The sequence below is a fragment of the Mus musculus genome, chromosome 7 (assembly GCF_000001635.26).
Source record: "Mus musculus strain C57BL/6J chromosome 7, GRCm38.p6 C57BL/6J".
Classification (NCBI taxonomy): domain Eukaryota; kingdom Metazoa; phylum Chordata; class Mammalia; order Rodentia; family Muridae; genus Mus; species Mus musculus.
This window is the reverse complement of record NC_000073.6, coordinates 44,753,142-44,769,726: the sequence shown is the minus strand read 5'-3', so window position 1 is coordinate 44,769,726 and position 16,585 is coordinate 44,753,142. Positions and strand designations below refer to the sequence as shown.

The window sequence follows — 16,585 nt, the reverse complement described above, 5'->3', positions numbered from 1 at the left end:
CAGGGGTCTGAACTCCTCCCCTACCAGAGGAGAGCTTGGGCTAGTACAGGGTGCTGCAGACCCTCACACTCACTTCTGCTTCTGCCTAGTTATCTTTTCGGTGTTGGGAAGGCAATTTGTCCATGGCAGGGACCCATAAAGCCACTTGAGCATACAGTAGCCCAAGGTCTGGAGATCGCTGCGGCGGGAGGGTCCTGGGGAGAAAGGGGAGAGGTGGTAGCTTAGTCCAGCTGTCAGACCTCTTCATGGGTCTACCCCCAGCTCTCCACTCCAGCCGTGAAAACCATCTTAGCCATCACTGCTCAGTCCCTGGCTTCCCTTATATGGCCCACGACTCTCACATACTCTGCTGCTGTCACCCACTCCAGTATCCCATTGCCCTGTCTGTTCATCCTCTGTTAATACAGTTATAAAGGAGCCCTGGGTGCCTGTGCACCCAGCCCGGCCTCTCATCTCCCAAACCGTTCATAGTTAAGTGGGAAAAGATTGTGGTGCTGAGCTACCTCATCATAGAGGAGAGAGAACAGGTCACTTTCCTTTTGCCTCCTAACTCACTCTTCAGACAGCTGCGCACTAAGATGCAGTGCAGGCACGCCCCTGTGCAGGGACCTTAGTCTGATGGAAGCATGTGTGCTGGCAGAGGGATGGTCATGACACAGACTCAGAAAGAGGGGCTGGGGGACCTGTGGAAGGCTGTCAGCCCTCTTTGCACATTTTCCCCGGATAGCCTGATCCTCTTGTTCAGTGTGTAATTCCCACAAGACTACAAAGATCTCATGCTCCAGTAGTGAATGGCCCACATTTCTGTACTGCCCTTCCTAGGTGACCCTAAAACAGCACTCATCATCTCCCAACTCTGCCTGATTAGAAATCTGAACCTCTGGAAACATGACATTCCTGCCCAGCTGTTCACGTTCCTGGGTTCTAGATCCCATATGCCTACTACTCAAAGGCCACCATACAGCCCTCCTTGGTTCTGAAGAAGAGAACAAATTCCCTCACATGGCCAGGACACCCCCACAGTCCCAGTCCCCACCAGGGGACTTTTATGCTCCTCTACTTCTGGTGTCTATTATGCATGATCCAGAATGTGGAGGCCATGGGTGTGAGCGTAGCATGTAGGAGGCATGTCGTGGTGGAGCCGCTCTCACCGCATCCCTTGTGCAGGTCCATGCTAATGAACTCCAAGTCCCCATCGTGTGGACTCCTGCTGCCTTCTTTGTAGGCCACGTGTTTGCCACCTGGGCAGTATCGGTAGGTGAAGCCATAGCCCACCAGGGTCACCTGTGGACAAGGAGGAGGCACACAGACCTGAGGTTAGGGCTGCAGACTCCAATGTGGCATAGCTGCCTGTGTCAATCGCTGCCTATCTAATCCCAGCAGCTGTGAAGGGGGAGGCGTGGGGTTGGCTATGACTGCAGGAGGCCAGGGTGGGGCTGGCTATGACTGCAGGAGGCCAGGCGTGAATTCAGCAGCATCCCTACTTTGGGCCTCAGCTGAGATGCAACACTATGGTGGACCAAGTGTGGAGTGGGGGCTGCTCACATTGCAGGCTAAAGAGTAGAGAGCAATGGAGGGGAGACAGGGAGAAGACAAGAAACTTCTTCCACGGGCTGGAGAGATGCCTGAGCAGCTACAAGCACTGGCTGTTCTTCAGAGGCTCTGTGCTCAATTCCCAGCACCCACATGGCAGCTCACAATAGTCTCTAACTCCAATTCCAGGGACTCCTACACCCTCACAAATATACACATGCAAGTGAAACATCAATGCTCATAAAATTAAAATAAATAGATCTTGAAAAAAAAAGATGCACCCTTGAAAGGCATGCTCTTGGGCCCCACTCCTCTGGATTCTTACCACCTTGTAAAGACACCACCAAATGATGGCTCCAACAGTGGAGAAGTCTAGTGTGGAGTCAGAGCCCTTTGATCAAGTCACACACAAACCCCAACTCTGAACACTAAGCTGGGAACTGAGCTTTCAACACATAAGCCGCTTAGTTCTGACCTTGCTTGAACTCCTAGCACTCCACCTGCCTTAGGTCCTAAAGCTCCACCAGCACATGTGCCTTTGGAGAGACTCATATCCAAATGCTAACACTGTTTTTGGAGACCCCTGAAGGCCAGGCTAACCTGAAACTGTATGTACTTGAGGATGACTGAACATTTTTGTTTTGTTTGAGACAGGGTCTTTACACAGCCCTGGGTATATTTGAACTCACTATGTAGACCAGGCTAGCCTTGAACTCAGAGATAACCTGGCCCTGCTCCCCAAGTGCTGGGATTAAGGCATGCACCATTGCAACCAGCTTAGGGTAACTGAACTCCTGATCCTCCTATCTCCACTCTCTAAACGCCGAGATGATAGCTGTGTGCCGATATGCCCAGTTTATGTAGTGCCAGAGATGGAACCCAGGGTTTTATACATGTTAGGCAATGGAGCCACATCCCCAGCACCACAAAAGTGTGTGTGTGTGTGTGTGTGTGTGTGTTGGAGGGGTCTCGCTCTCACCTGGCTCAGATCCTCTGGATTCACAAAGACATTCTCAGCTGTCAGGTTCCCGTGAACATACTCATTTTCATGGAGATACTCCAGAGCATCCAGCTGGAGGAAGGAAGTATTGAGGTGGGATGACAGAGCAATGACAAATGGGGAAGGGGCAAAGCTGTCAACCTGGGACCATCACTGTGAGTGGAGTACCCTGCCAAGTTCTAGGGTTGCATTCACTGTGGTGGCAAGCCTGTGAAGAACTCAGCAGTCAGCTGGTGTGTGGCTTTTCCTCTACCTCCTGTGCTGACTTAAGACGTTCCCCTGCAGCTGCACTGCACTGCACCCTGCACTGCACTGTACTCTGCACTGTCAGAGCTCTGCTAAGTTTTCTAAGAGAGAAGGCAAATGGTTAAACTCCTCACTGGGGGTTCTAGGTAGGCGCTCCGGTGTTGAGCTACGTCCCTTCCCAGAAATTTCTGCCTGTCTGTTCAGCTCCACCTTTTACATGAAGCTTTGGAGTGCCGTGAGGACTCATCTGGGTGTCAGTCACATCCTGCTTATCTCTGCAGACACCTCCTTGACTCTGGGGCTGAGCCATCCATCACGTACCCCTTGTTCTGATTTCTAGTCTCTCCCTCCCCTGGCCAGGATGCTCTGCAAACCCATCTTCTTCCAGCCGAGCCTTCATCTTGCCTCTAGTCTTCTTACTCCAGCTCAACTCTGCATGGCTTGAGGGTCTTTCTGCCTCATCTGCCCAACTTTCTCATGGATCCCAGTATCCCCTGCTACTTACCTGGAACTTGCAACCCTGTGATAGTCGCTTGCTGCTCTCTGCACACACCAACCGCCCCTCTCCCCACTATACACTGAACTACAACATTTACCTCACCCAACAAGCGCATCACCCCCTTGGTACTTCTATCACTCCAGCGATGTGATCCGACTCCTTCTTCATTAGGCACGGGTCATTTCTAAAAACCAACTGTTTGCCAGAGCCCTACCACCTAACTGTGCAAATGAAGTCATGAAGACAGGACTGGCTGCCCTCTGTTCCACCCCAGCCAGGGGAAGCTTGGTATATGGTGACTACTGAGAGCACAAATGAGTCAATGAATGGATATGGGAGTAAGTGAATGAGTGACAGCTGTACAAGCTGTGGTGGTTTGAATGAGATGGCCTCCAAATAGTCTTGGGTATTTGACAACTTGGTCCCTAGTTGGTTCAACTGTTTGAGAAGCATTAGGAGATGTGGCCTTGTGGGAGGGGGTGTTACTGGGGTTGGACTCGTGGTTTCAAAAGGCTCTTGCCATTTCCATACGCACTCTGCCTGTGCTCTGTGGCTGTAAGGTATGAGTGCTGGCTGCTCAGCTGCCCGATGACTGTTACTGCCACTCTGCCATCATGGACTCACCTCTCTGGAACTGGAGGCTTTCTTAAGTGATCCTTTCTAAGGGGAGGTTTTGATACTAACATCCTGTTTCCTGATTGGTTCTTGATTTGTTGGTAAAGAAGGCTGGGGGACAATTGCTGGGCAGAAAGTACAGGTGGGACTTCCAGGTCCCAGGGGAAAAAGGCAGATGCGAGGAAGGAAGGAGAGGGGGCTTTTTCTGCCATGCTTTGGAGGAAGAAGAACACAGCAGTCACGAGAGGTCTCGGGGAGAGCTTGGGCCTATGGACTCCACTACAGGCAGGTGGCCAAGGCTGCTTGGCAGGGGCTAAGTGGGACTAGCCACTAAGTTTAGGGCAAGTGGAGAGGCGGAGATAATAAACTGGAAAGGGCACTCTTTTCAAGGTGGGAGATATCTGCCCCCAGCAATTGTGTCTAGAAGGTAAGTTGTAAAATGACAAGCTGTGTGTGTCTTTTATCCTCAGGTTCAGGGAAATTGGAGAGGATTGGTAGCAGAGTCACCCCCAGAGCCAAAGGTGGGCAGTACAAAGGGAAGGTGGGAGGGGCCTGAGCTCAGTCCATCATGGCAAAGGTGGTAGTTTTTTTAAAACTACACACAACAGTCCTTGGTCACAATGTCTTATCACAGTAAGAGAAGAGTAACTAAGATAGCCTTGGCCCAAGTGATCTCCTTAGCCTGGGAAGTTCTCTTCCATAACACCACGAGTCCTTGTCCCAGCGCCTTGCTACTTTCCACTCATCTCGAGAGTCCAAGCTCAAAGCCATGGCCTGCACCCTCTGTTCCAGGCTAGACCTCCTGGCTGATCTTACGAGGCATCATCACCCCCCAGGGCTAGACCACTGGCATTCTGCCCTCTGTGCATCCCTGAAGATCACTTTATCAGCCTGATGGGGAAGTTGGGGTTTAAAGAGGATGTGGGATGGTTTTGAGGTACGTACCAGCCTGCAGGCCACCTGAAGCACACATCTCTCTGATACCACATGCTTTGGGTTGTCATCCAGGGCTGACTGAAGGCTCCTCCCCAGGCTGGGGAATACTAGGAACCTAGAACACAGAGGACCTGGGGAGCTGGAGATATGCAATGCCAAGCCCTGCAAGATATTCTATAGGGACTGGGCAGTGCTGGCAAGCTAGGACAGTAGTCTCCACCAGTGCTAGTGTACAGCTGTGTGCGCCTCCCGCTTTCCTCTAAGTTCTCACGCTGCAGTTAAGGGGACTGAGGTGCCTCACCCCTTAGTTCTTACCCAATCTGTAAACAAGTCCATTTACTTTTGCCAATGCCCACATCCTGGTTCGAGGCAAGCAAGGAGCCTTTTAGGTGTTTCTTAGCCCCTGCCCTCTGCTGCTTCTTTTCCCTTTCCCTCTGCTGCCCAGATTGAAAAATGAAATGAAAATTTAAAAAGCACAATTACAGGACAGTGGGGCTTTGGTCAGCTGCTGTTCTGCAAGTGAAGCTGAAGAAACTCAGCATTTGGCCAGCTGGACCTACGCTAATCACGAGGCGCAGTCCCATCCTGAGGGAAGGCAACCCCTTTGTCCCCGAGAAATGCCCATCCATGCCACAGAGTGACCAGCAGGCGGGAGCAGCGGGGGCGGCCAGCAAGCGAGGAGGCTCACCTGTACTTGTCCTGGTGAATGCCAAAGCCGATACAGGTGGGGATGGCCAGGAGCGGGAGCAAGAACTGCTTCTTCCATTTGTTCACTGCAGGAGGCAGAGACTCGGGGTCAGATCCATGGCCAGTGCCAGTCCCAAAGAAACAGCCTCTGCTTAGGCCAGAAGCAGAGAGAACCCAACCAGACTCTCGGTCTCTTTATTGGTTCTCCTTGGTCTGACAGCCTTGTGGGTGTCAGGGAGAAGAGGCAGGGATACAGGTGGGCACATCTGTGGTCCATGTCTACAGGTGACTTCTGAGCGAGCATGCACAAAGCTGGCATGAGGGGAAGAGGGTAATTGCAACAGGGCGGGGCTTTGATGGGCTCAGTTGGCAGAGTGCTTGTACATTAAATAATGTTCTATCCTCAGCACTGCATAAAAGCTACTGTGGCGGAGCACACTGGTAATCCTGTTACTCAGGAGTCCAAGGTCTTCCTTGGCTACATTTCTAGTTCAAAGAACCCAGGACTTCAGGAGACTGTGTCTCAAAAACAGAAAAGAAGGGAGGTGATCTCTGAGTTTACAAGTAAAGCTGACAACAGCATCACTGGGGCCCTATGCTACTGCAGAGGACTGTGTGTGTATGTGTGTGCCTGTGTGTGTATGTGTGTGCCTGTGTGTGTGTGTGTGTGTGTGTAGACCTGGCCAGGTACAGGTGAGCAGGGAAACCCATGGGGGCTAGCATCTCAACTACTACCTATGAGGTAAATCCTTCCCACCAGGCCAGTTTCAGGGCAGCAATACAACAGGACTGAATGCAGCTGGACGGGGCAGAGCATGCAGAGTAGCATTTCCACAGATTTATACAACGCAGATCGCATGGCTCACAGAACACAGAAAAAAATGTGAGTAATTTTGTTTTGAATGTAACCAATTTGGTTAAAAGTTTCCCTAACAATTTATGATGTCACAGCCAGCACACAGTGTTCATGACAGTCACCACATATTTCTTAAGAGCTGCTACAGGCCAGGCCCACCTGTCTGTCCTCTGAGGGTGATGGGGGCTGGCTTGTGTGTGCAGGAGAGATGCACACTCAGGTCTTTGGTCACTTCATAAAATACCTCGAGGACCCTGTCACCCAACCCAACTCCCCTGCCCAGTCCCCGTGGAATACCTTGCAGAGGCTTGGCTACTCTCTGAAAGAAGTTCTGCTCATTGAAAAGGCGCCCATCCTTGGAGTCCTGGGGATGACAGGGGAGCAGAGCAGAGACTGTCACACCCAACTCCCTTAGACAAGGGCCATAGATTCCCACAAGACCTCACTGCCACTTCATCAGATTCAGTCTCTTCCTGTCCTACACCAGATCCAGTTCCTGGACTGTCACGGCCGAGCAGGCTTTGCTTCCTGGTGCCCAGCAATCTTTGATTATTTTATGGCAAAATCCACGCATTTGCCCCCAGATATGTGGCCCTCAGCTAAAACCTTAATTTTCTAGCCTCCTTTTCAATGAGGCATGGCTTCATGATCAAGTTCTGGCCAATGAGGACATGACTAGAACTTCCAGGGAGTTCCAGATCAACCTAGCCTATGTACTAAAAACCTGTCAAAAACAAACAAACAAAAATACGTATCAGGGGCTGAAGAGACAGCTCAGTGGTTAAGAGCACAGGTTGTTCTTGCAGAGAACCCAGGTTTAGTTCTCAGAGACTATCATCAGGCAGCTTACAACCACTTGTAACCCTAGTTCTAGGGGAGCTGGCACCCGCTCTTGGCCTTTGTGGGCACCAAACATGAAAGTGGTACAGATATACAGGCAGTCAAAATACTCCTACACATAAAATAAATACATATATTAAAGATTGGGTCTTTTTCATATATATCTATACACACACATCTCCATCCTTCCATCCATCCATCCATGAATGAATCAGCCAAGCCTAATTTTTTAGTTATACATAGTACTCTTCCTTAGTTCTTGTTTTTGTTTTGTTTTGTTTTATTTTTGTTTTTCGAGACAGGATTTCTCTGTGTAGCCCTGGCTGTCCTAGAACTCACTCTGCAGACCAGGCTGGCCTCGAACTCAGAAATCTGCCTGCCTCTGCCTCCTGCGTGCTGGGATTAAAGGCATGTACCACAACTTCCCGGCTGCCTCTGCCTCCCGAGGGCTGGGATTACAGGCGTGCACCACCACCGCTCGGCTTTTTTGTTTTCTCCCTTGGTTCTTATGACCATAGTGTTAGACACAGCGAGGTTTCTGTCCAACACCCTTCTCCCTTTCTCTCTTCTGGTCTCCCTTCCCTTCCCTTTCTCTCCCACCTCTACATCCCCTTAATTCTTCTAGGACATGGCTTCATGTATCCAAGGCTGGCCTCAAACTGCTGGTGTAGCTGAAGACTGTCAACGCCTGATTCTCCTGCCTCCACATTCTAAGTGTTGGGGTGACAGGAATGCACCATACCTGGCTTGTGTGGTGCTGGGAATGGAGCCTGGGACTCTGCATGCTGGGCAGGTACTATACTTCCTGAGCTGCATCTCCAACCTCACTCCTTTCTTCTTTCTTTCTACCCACCTCTCTCCATTCCTTTCTTCTTATCTGTTAAGTCTGGAATACAGTAGCTACCTCAAAGGCTTGCTGATAGAATCCAGGGACAGTGCATGGGGCTCACTTAGCTGGGGCCTGTCACCCAGGAGCTCTGCAGCAGATGGCACTAGGTCTTGGGGTTCCTGCACAGACATAGTCCACCCCTACATCCTCTTGCTCATGCTATCACTCTCTCCGCTTCCTGGCTGCCACAACTGGAGCTGCTCTTGGCTACACCCCTCCCAGGTGATTGACAAGAGAGCTGCACTGCTTGGCAATGCCTTCCCCATATGACAGACTCATAGTTCTGAAACCAGGAACCAGATAAACCCTCCCTCCCTTGATGTGCTTTACAGACATTTTGTCACAGTGACCAAAAGGTGATAAATACAGTATGTGACAATCACACTCTATGTATGAGGTGGGCATCAGAGGACAGGTAGGCACAGGAAGCTAGCTGTACTGATGCAGAAACTTGCAGCTGACAGGGGACAGGGTTCCACGGTCAGGAAACATCAGAGGCAGATGTAAGGACAAGCCTCACCTCTGCTCCCCAGTATGAGGAAGGAATGTGCCCAGCCAGGGTCCCACGGCTATTCACAGACCAGGAGCACCCTGTTTTCAGGGTGGGCTCAGAGGTCAAGCATGGATTTGAAAAGCCCCACACCTGCCTGCCTTTCTCAGCTGCTTGCTCCTGGACCACTCACCAGTTTGAGTGAGAATCTCCACTTCTGGGTCCTTGATTCAGAGGGGACGGCAGAAGTAGGCTCAGCTGTGGAGTGGCCAGAGAGAAACATTAGAGCAGAAGGGGGGTGTCAGGGCCTAATCCCCGAGCTGCTCACAACCAAGGACCAGTTCTCTGGTTCACATGGGGAAGTGCACACTTGGTGCTCAGCAGCTGCCCTTCATGTTTTCTGCCTCCCTATCTTCCTTCCTCTCTTCAAAGTTCCAAGGGTTGAATCTAGAGTCTTGTATTAGCCAAGTGTGATAGATCTGTCAACTTGACACAACCCAGAATTAAGTGGGAAGAAAGTCTCAGTGAGGGATTGTTTGTACTGGTTTGGCCTGTAAGGAAGTGTCTTATCTGATGTGGGAGAACTTAGTCCATGTAGGTGGCTCCATTCCCTAGGCAGGGTTTCCTGACTGTTAGAGAGTGGAGACAAGCTGATCACAAGTAAGCAAACATGCATCCAACATTTTTCTTCATTCTTTATGGCTGTGACTAGTCCCCTTGAGTTCCTGCCTTAATTTTCAGGTTACTATGACCTGGAACTGTGGGCTAAATGTACCTCCTTCTCCCGAAAGTGGCTTCCTGGCAGTGTTCTGACACTCCACCTTCATCACACCCCCAGCTCTGACCCTCACTGTGACCATCAGCTTGACGGGCTTGAGGAGAGGCTGTGCAAGCACAGTTCTGCCTGACTCTCTGATGACATCAGAGATTAGGGGGTCCTCGGGGCTCTGACCTGAACAGTGCATTAATCCTTTGAAGGATTCAATTATACTGGCATCACTGGGGGGGGGGGGCTAAGCTGGAGGAAGGAAATGGTTGTGGCATGCCCCTGAAGGCCATCCCTTGCCCTGGTCACTCCCTAGAATGCTGATTCCTGGATATGTGGTCTGGGCTGCTCTGCTTTATGGTTCCTCCCTCCCGAGCCCATCTTTCCCCCTGAACTTGCTGTACTTGGGTATCGTATTCCATCCGTGTGGTGCTGCATGGCCTGGAGCATCCCTGTGCACTGGGACAGTGTGTACCTTCATAGAGAATGCCTTGGTCATCCCGGATCTGCAGGGCCCCCAGGGTCCAGTGTTTCCCATTCTGGTCTGTCAGCTCTGTTCCTGTGGCTAGAGCCTGGAGTGAGGTGGTCACCCGGGTCCGCTTCAGAGTCTGAGGGCTCTGCCTGTTGGAAAGTGGGCTGCCTTTGGGGGTCAGGGGTCTGCTCCGGGTGCCTGCAGGGAAATGACCCCATAAAGAGAAAGCAGAATGGAGCGAAGTAGTGCCCAGGACACTGCTCCTGATTTTGTTCAGGAATTTTCCTGACTTCCCACAGAGCAGAATCTTTGCTCCACATATACTGGAGACTGTCATGAATCAGGTTTGGACTCCTCCCAGTGTGGTAAGGATTGTGACTTAGACATAACCCGTCAGAATTGAATCTGAGATGAAGCATTCAAGGCAGATAGTGGGGCCAGAAGAGGGATAGATGGCTGGAAGAAGTCAAAGGAGGCTTACTGGAGGATAGCACATTAGAAAAGGATTTTATTGGTTACAGACATTCATCCAAAGTGTCTTGAAATGGGTCTTGGCTATGTACTGAGCTATACAAAATGCCCAGAAATGTGTTAAGACTCGGGTTTGATCTTGAAGGGCCACCAGACAGGCTCTCTTGTCCAACACTGTCTGGAAAGATACAGAGGAGTCCTGTATGGTCCTTTCCAAGAATATGCAGGCCAGGAAAAGAGGCTGCAAGGGACATGAGTGATGAGTAGATCGATGAGGGCGTGTCTTCCAGAGGCAACAGAGGCCTCTGAGAAGCCCACATGCTCAGGAAGCACTCCATGAGATCAGGCCTCTAAATGGTCAGGGTGGGTGAGTATGGCAGGCAGGCTGGAGATGAAGGCAAACTGGTTTGAGGGAATAGATTAACAGTTTAGAGGTGGACAGTCCCTCAAGTGGCTTTTCTGTTTACTGGGATGTGGAGTCAGAAACAGTATGTGTTGCTGCCTAGTTGGAGTAGGTATGTCACTGCAGGGGTAGGCTTTGAGACCCTCCTCCTAGCTGCCTGGAAGCCAGTCTTCTATCAGCCTTCAGATGAAGATGTAGAACTCTCAGCTCCTCCCACACCATGCCTGCCTGGATGCTGCCATGTCCCTGCCTTGATGATAATGGACTGAACCTCTGAACCTGTAAGCCAGCCCCAATTAAATGTTGTCTTATAAGGGTTGCCTTGGCCATGGGGTCTGTTCACAGCAATGGAAACTCTAAGACAACGTGGTTTACATGTCAGACTAGACATGGCTAGAGAAAGAATTTGTGAGCTAAAAGATAGAGATGAAGAAATTACTCAAAAACTGAATGTAATGGCATATTCCCATAATCCCAGAACTCGGAAGACTGAAGCAGGAGAATTGCTATGAATTCCAGGACAGCTTAGGCTATATAGTGAGAACCTATCTCAAACAAACAAACAAACAAACAAACAAACAAACCAACCAACCAACCAACCAACCAATGAAATTTTCTAGAAAACAAACAGAATGACAAAAGTTAGCAGATGGGTTAGGTGCTGTTTGTGGAGTGAGGAGAGTCAAGGCAGAGACCATGGACTATGGGCCATAGGTCCACTTGGGGGGGTGAAAGGTTTCTGTGGGGATGGACAAAAGGGACACTGGGAAGATGCTGGGACAAGGTTCAAGGCAAGAGTGACTGGCTGGTGCTTCAGTTGGAATACCAGTAATATTTTCTTAAAACACTGTTTTAATTTTTAGATATTATTTTTAATTATGTCTATCTGTGTTTGTGTGGGGGCTGGGTGCTTTCGCAGGAGTATCGTGGCTGTGGAGGACAGAGCAGAGCACTGGATCTCTAGGATCTGGAGCTACAGGTGGTGGGGAGTTGTCAGACATAGATACCGGAGACTGAACCTGAGTGCAAACGCCTAACTGCTGAACCATCTCTCCAGCCCTTTGCCCCCCACCCTACCAAATGATCCACCTTTGTCTCACCCAGACAAGGACCAGTCCCAGCTCTCACCTGTGGCCCTGTCAGGAGAAGTCAAGGTGTTGTCTGACCCAGAACTGTCACAGTCAGAGTGGCGGGAGAGTGGGAGAGAAGTGACAGTGTGTGAGCATTTCACTTTCTTGGGAGAGGTTTCAAAACTGGAGTTCAGGTCTCTCCTGGAGCCTAAAGGTGAACCAAATGCAGATTAGCATTCTGAGGGAAGGGCCATCTGTGCACTGCGAAAGCCATGCTTTCCTTCGATTTTCGCAGGGCAGCTCTGATCTCTGTTGCCCACTAACAAAAAGCCCGTTTCCTGCTGTCTCTCCTCCACTAGCCCAGCCTCTTTATTCACATCGTCCATCACCTGTCATTCTGATGTCTTCTGAGCAACTTTTTTTGAAAACTTTAACGCAGTGTATCATTATAATACCATGGTGTACTTGTGGAGGTCATACAGCGACTTTTGAGAGCCAGTTATTTTTCTGCACTATGGCTTCCAGGGACTGAGCTCAGTTCTTCTACAGGTTTCTGCAGCAAGTGCTTTCATCCTCAGATCTATTCTGCTGGCTCAGCAATTTGGTTTTGTTTAAGAGAAAGATTTTCAGCAGGGCAGTGGGGGCACACACCTTTAATCCCAGCACTTGGGAGGTAGAGGCAGGAAGATCTCTGAGTTTGAGGCCAGCCTGGTCTACAGAGTGAGTTCCAGGACAGCCAGGGCTACACAGATAAATCCTGTCCCAAAAAAACAAACAAACAAAAAACCAAAAAGAGAGCTAAGGCCTTCTTATATGATAAGTCTTAAACTCAAGAAGGTTACAGTTGTCCTTCCTAGGCCTCCTAAGGGCTGGGGTTACACATATGTGCTACTGTGTCATGCTTTTCAATAAATTCTCTAGCTCTATCTTCTACTTGAAGTGGAAACTTCTACTTCTTTGGAAAGTCAGTTATGTCAAATGCTGGTTTGCTGGGGCACACAGATGAAAGGATGTCTTGCTAAAGCAAACATGTGAAAGGCTGTTTTCCTGAAGCAGACCCAGGTGAAAGGATGTTCTGCTACAGACATGTGAAAGAGCCTGTGATGAAGGAGTGTATGTATGTCCCCACAGACAGTGGGAAGAGCACAGAGCATTGGTTTGGTCTGTTCTGCCTCACTATTCTTCCCTAAAGACATGCATGTATTGGTTCTCATTGTTTAGCTCAACTTGTGATAATACCACCACTGAGAGAAACTTGCCCAAGAGCTGCTCACGAGGATCCTGTGGCAGCTGCTGCTTCAGAGGGCTCACCTCAGGCCAGCAGGCAAGCCTGGCAGTTTCTTCAGGATTGAACTACAGCTGCCTGGTGTCTGCCTGCCTAGAGGACTGGTCTGCAGCTGCTGAGTCATATTTGGTGTTTGCTACAGGACTGAACTGCTGCCCAAGGAGATCGAGCTCGCCCCCAAGGAACAGTTGCTGAACAAGGCCACTTCCCTCACATCCTAAACTCTTCTCTTCCACTGCCTCTGCAGCATGGTGGGCTACAGGAGAGGGTGAATCCTTATTACAAGTAGGTTGCAAAAATTTTTGCCTACATCTACTTCATGAATTCTCTCTCCAGCTGTGTCTAGTCTGCCATTTAAAGCATACTTTCTTATTGCATAATTATGTACACATATATGCTTATATAATATGTACTTAAAGCACTTATTACATCCTGCAAACATATTAAACAACTGAGCCATCTCTCCAGCTCCATTTCTGTTTTACACTTGAGACAGAATCTCACTCTGTAGCCCAGACTCAGATTCATGGTCATTCTCCTGCCTCAGCTTCCCAAGTGTTTGATGCAGGTTACCAGACCTGGTTGCAGCTGTTAATTCTGAGTGATTCAGTGATTCCAGCCACCTTTAACGTCTTTATAATCCATGTGTATGACAAGTGGCACACCCCTGTAGCATGGCAGTTGTCAACTGCCATGATGATCACTGAAAAGCACCATAGAGGCCATGGATAAAGTAGAATTTCTGGGCTTCTTTGGTGACTCACTTGTGTCACGTGACACTTTCCTGGAAACTGTCTTAGGTAAGGATGCTTTGCTGAGAATAGACATGTGGGGTTTTTCTGGAAGCTGCCTAGAGAAAGGGCATGTGACGTTTTGCTGGACAGGATGCTTGAGAGGACATGTGATGTTTGGAAGGGCTAACCCAACAGGCAGTGGAGGATGCTGTGGCATTGGTTCCCCTGGGAACTCTGTGCAGCTGGTGGAACTCTTTGCTAATGCTGGTCTTCAGTGATGGCGCTGTGGCTTGGGGTTGCCTTGCCTTTTTTGCTGATCATCATTTGTCATGGTAGAAAGAAACACACCAAAGAACTTCTAGAGCTGTTCCAAAGGCTTTTTGCTGCTTCCAAAGACTTGGCAGAGCCTCAAGGTTTCCTCGGGATCCAGCTGCTGTTGCTAGTTCCTGAATAGCGTTTGCGAGTGGATCGAGCTACAGCCACTGACCGGTGTGAACTGAACTGCTGATGTCCTGACAATAAAGACTGGAATTGCCCCAAAGAACTATTTCTACAGGTCCACATTCTCCTTTGCCCTATTAACCTTTCTTTTCCACTAACTCTGGTGAGTCGTAGCCTAGAAGGGAGGTTAAAGCATTTAAGAATCATTATTAAAGTAGGTTGTGAAAATGGAAGCCTACACCTGGCAAGATGGCTCAGTGGGTAAAGGTACTTGCTACTGAGCCTAAGGATGAGTGTTCAATCCTCAGGCCCCACATGGGAGAGAGAACACAAACTCCTGTAAGCTGCCTTCTGAATGCCACATTTGTGCCCTTGAAGAAATGTGCACTGAACACTCAGTGTTTTGATAGGCATCCAACATAGTCCAACTCTGGCCTTGCACCATAAATGCATTACAGTCTGCTGAGGAGCTGGGACTGTGTGGAGGGGACAGGGCTACACTTGACTGAGTTCAGCCTGGTGTGCTCCTGCTCACTTCAGCTGCATCTCCATCCTCTAAGACACAGCTGGCACCATGTCCAGTCAAACTGTTTGCTAAAGAAAAGTGTCACCTCCTGACCCCTGCAAAAGAAAAAGTGGACCCATGTCTACCTCTTGTAGGCATATTTTTTTTGCAACCTACTTTAATAAATGTTCAACCTCTCCTCTTGCCAGAGTAGAAGAGAAAAGCTATTAGAATACAGAGAAGTGAACCTGTTTAGCAATAGTTCTTTGGGGGTGACATTAATCTTCTCAGACAGCAGCTCAGCCCTGTAGCAAACACCGAATCCGACTCAGCAGCTGCAGACCAGTCCTCTAGGCAGGCAGACACCACATGTGAACCAGCAGCTTCAGTCCAGTCCTCAAGAAACCGTAAGAGCTGCTGAAGAGGCAAGCTGTCACAGGAAACTCATAAGCAGTTCTTTGGCGAGTTTCTTTTAATGGCAATGTTACCACAGCGGAGCTCAGCAATGCTCCACGATACAAGGCGAACCAATGCATGCATGTTGTTAGCAAAAAATAGTGAGGCAGAGCAAACCAAACCAATGCTCAGTGCTCATCTCCCACTGTCTGTGGGGTCATATTTATACTCCATCAAGCATCCTTTCACATGTTTGTTGTATCAGAACATCCTTTCACCTGGGTCTTCTTCAGGAAAACATTCATCCCTGTGTCTGTTTTTGCAAGACATCCTTTCACATGTATGCCCCAGCAAAACATCATTTGACATAACTGACTTTCCAAAGAAACTAGAAGTTTCCACTTCAATCTCTGCTTCTGAACCATGCTTAACTGTAACAGAAACTTCCCTTCTTGTGGTCATGAGACCCAGAGAGCACCCTCTGACAGTCACATAGTCAGGGATTTCAACACTGACCAACTACAAGAAGCTGTAAGAATCTGCAGGACTGGGCATATAGGAGCTGTAAGAAACTGCAGGACTGGGTACACAGGAGCTTAAGAAACTGCAGGACAGGGCGGGACTTCCTGGCTCTTACCTGGAACGGATGACACATGAGGCGTCACGGCAGACTGGGTGCCTCCATCCTCCTCTACAGGCAGGGCCTTGCCACAGTAAGGGCAGAACTTGAATGATACCTTGACACTTTTGCCACAGACTGGACAGAAGGAGATCATGCTGAAACACAGAAAGGGAGGGGACAGGAATCAGAATGACACCATCAACACACTATGAGTTGAGAGTAACGGCAAAGGCAGTGTGCAAGCAGATGGAGGCCGGATGTCACCCTCGGATGTCACCCTTGGGTACTGCTCCCTAGGCACCATCTACCTTGTTTTTTGAGACAATTCCTCTCACTGACCTGTAGCTTGTCAAGTCCTGTCTCTGACTCCCCAGGCTAGGATTATAGGTGTGTACCATCATACCCAGATTTTTCTGTGAGTCCTAAGGTCTTTATGGTGTCTTAGCTTTAATTATCGACTTCACAACTAGACTCAGTTGACAGGAATGTTTCAACTGAGGAATTGTTTGATCAGCTCTGCATGTGGGAGGATTGTCTTGACAGATGCAGGAGGCCCAGCTCACTGCAGGCAGCATCACTGCCGATTAGATGGTCCTAGGCTATATAAGAAATCCAGATGTGGGGCTGGAGAGGTGGCTCAGTGGTTAAGAGCACTGACTGCTCTTCCAGAGGTCAGGAAGGACAGCCAGTGCTACACAGATAAACCCTGTCTCGAAAAACCATAAAGGGAAAAAAAAAAAGAGTTATTCAGCTCCTAGCTCAGGTCATGAAGGCAGGGAATGCACGGTGGAAGCTTGCAGCTCATGGCTGTGGCACTGAGAGCACATGG

General features: G+C 49.4%; 1 protein-coding gene across 2 annotated transcripts in view; it reads right to left on the bottom strand.

The window, feature by feature from the left end:
• The window catches only part of Vrk3 (vaccinia related kinase 3), a 28,887-nt gene that overhangs the window by 7,789 nt on the left and 4,513 nt on the right, over positions 1-16,585 (bottom strand). For both annotated transcript variants that reach the window (NM_133945.1, XM_006540538.4), the window contains exons 3-12: positions 15,772-15,911; positions 11,832-11,981; positions 9,833-10,027; positions 8,785-8,849; positions 6,670-6,736; positions 5,518-5,602; positions 4,839-4,944; positions 2,513-2,605; positions 1,152-1,284; positions 74-194 (exon numbers count right to left, since the gene is read on the bottom strand). In NM_133945.1, the coding sequence (NP_598706.1) occupies positions 74-194; positions 1,152-1,284; positions 2,513-2,605; positions 4,839-4,944; positions 5,518-5,602; positions 6,670-6,736; positions 8,785-8,849; positions 9,833-10,027; positions 11,832-11,981; positions 15,772-15,910 (1,154 nt within the window). In that variant the 5' untranslated portion in view covers position 15,911. The remainder of the gene's footprint in view (positions 1-73; positions 195-1,151; positions 1,285-2,512; positions 2,606-4,838; positions 4,945-5,517; positions 5,603-6,669; positions 6,737-8,784; positions 8,850-9,832; positions 10,028-11,831; positions 11,982-15,771; positions 15,912-16,585) is intronic.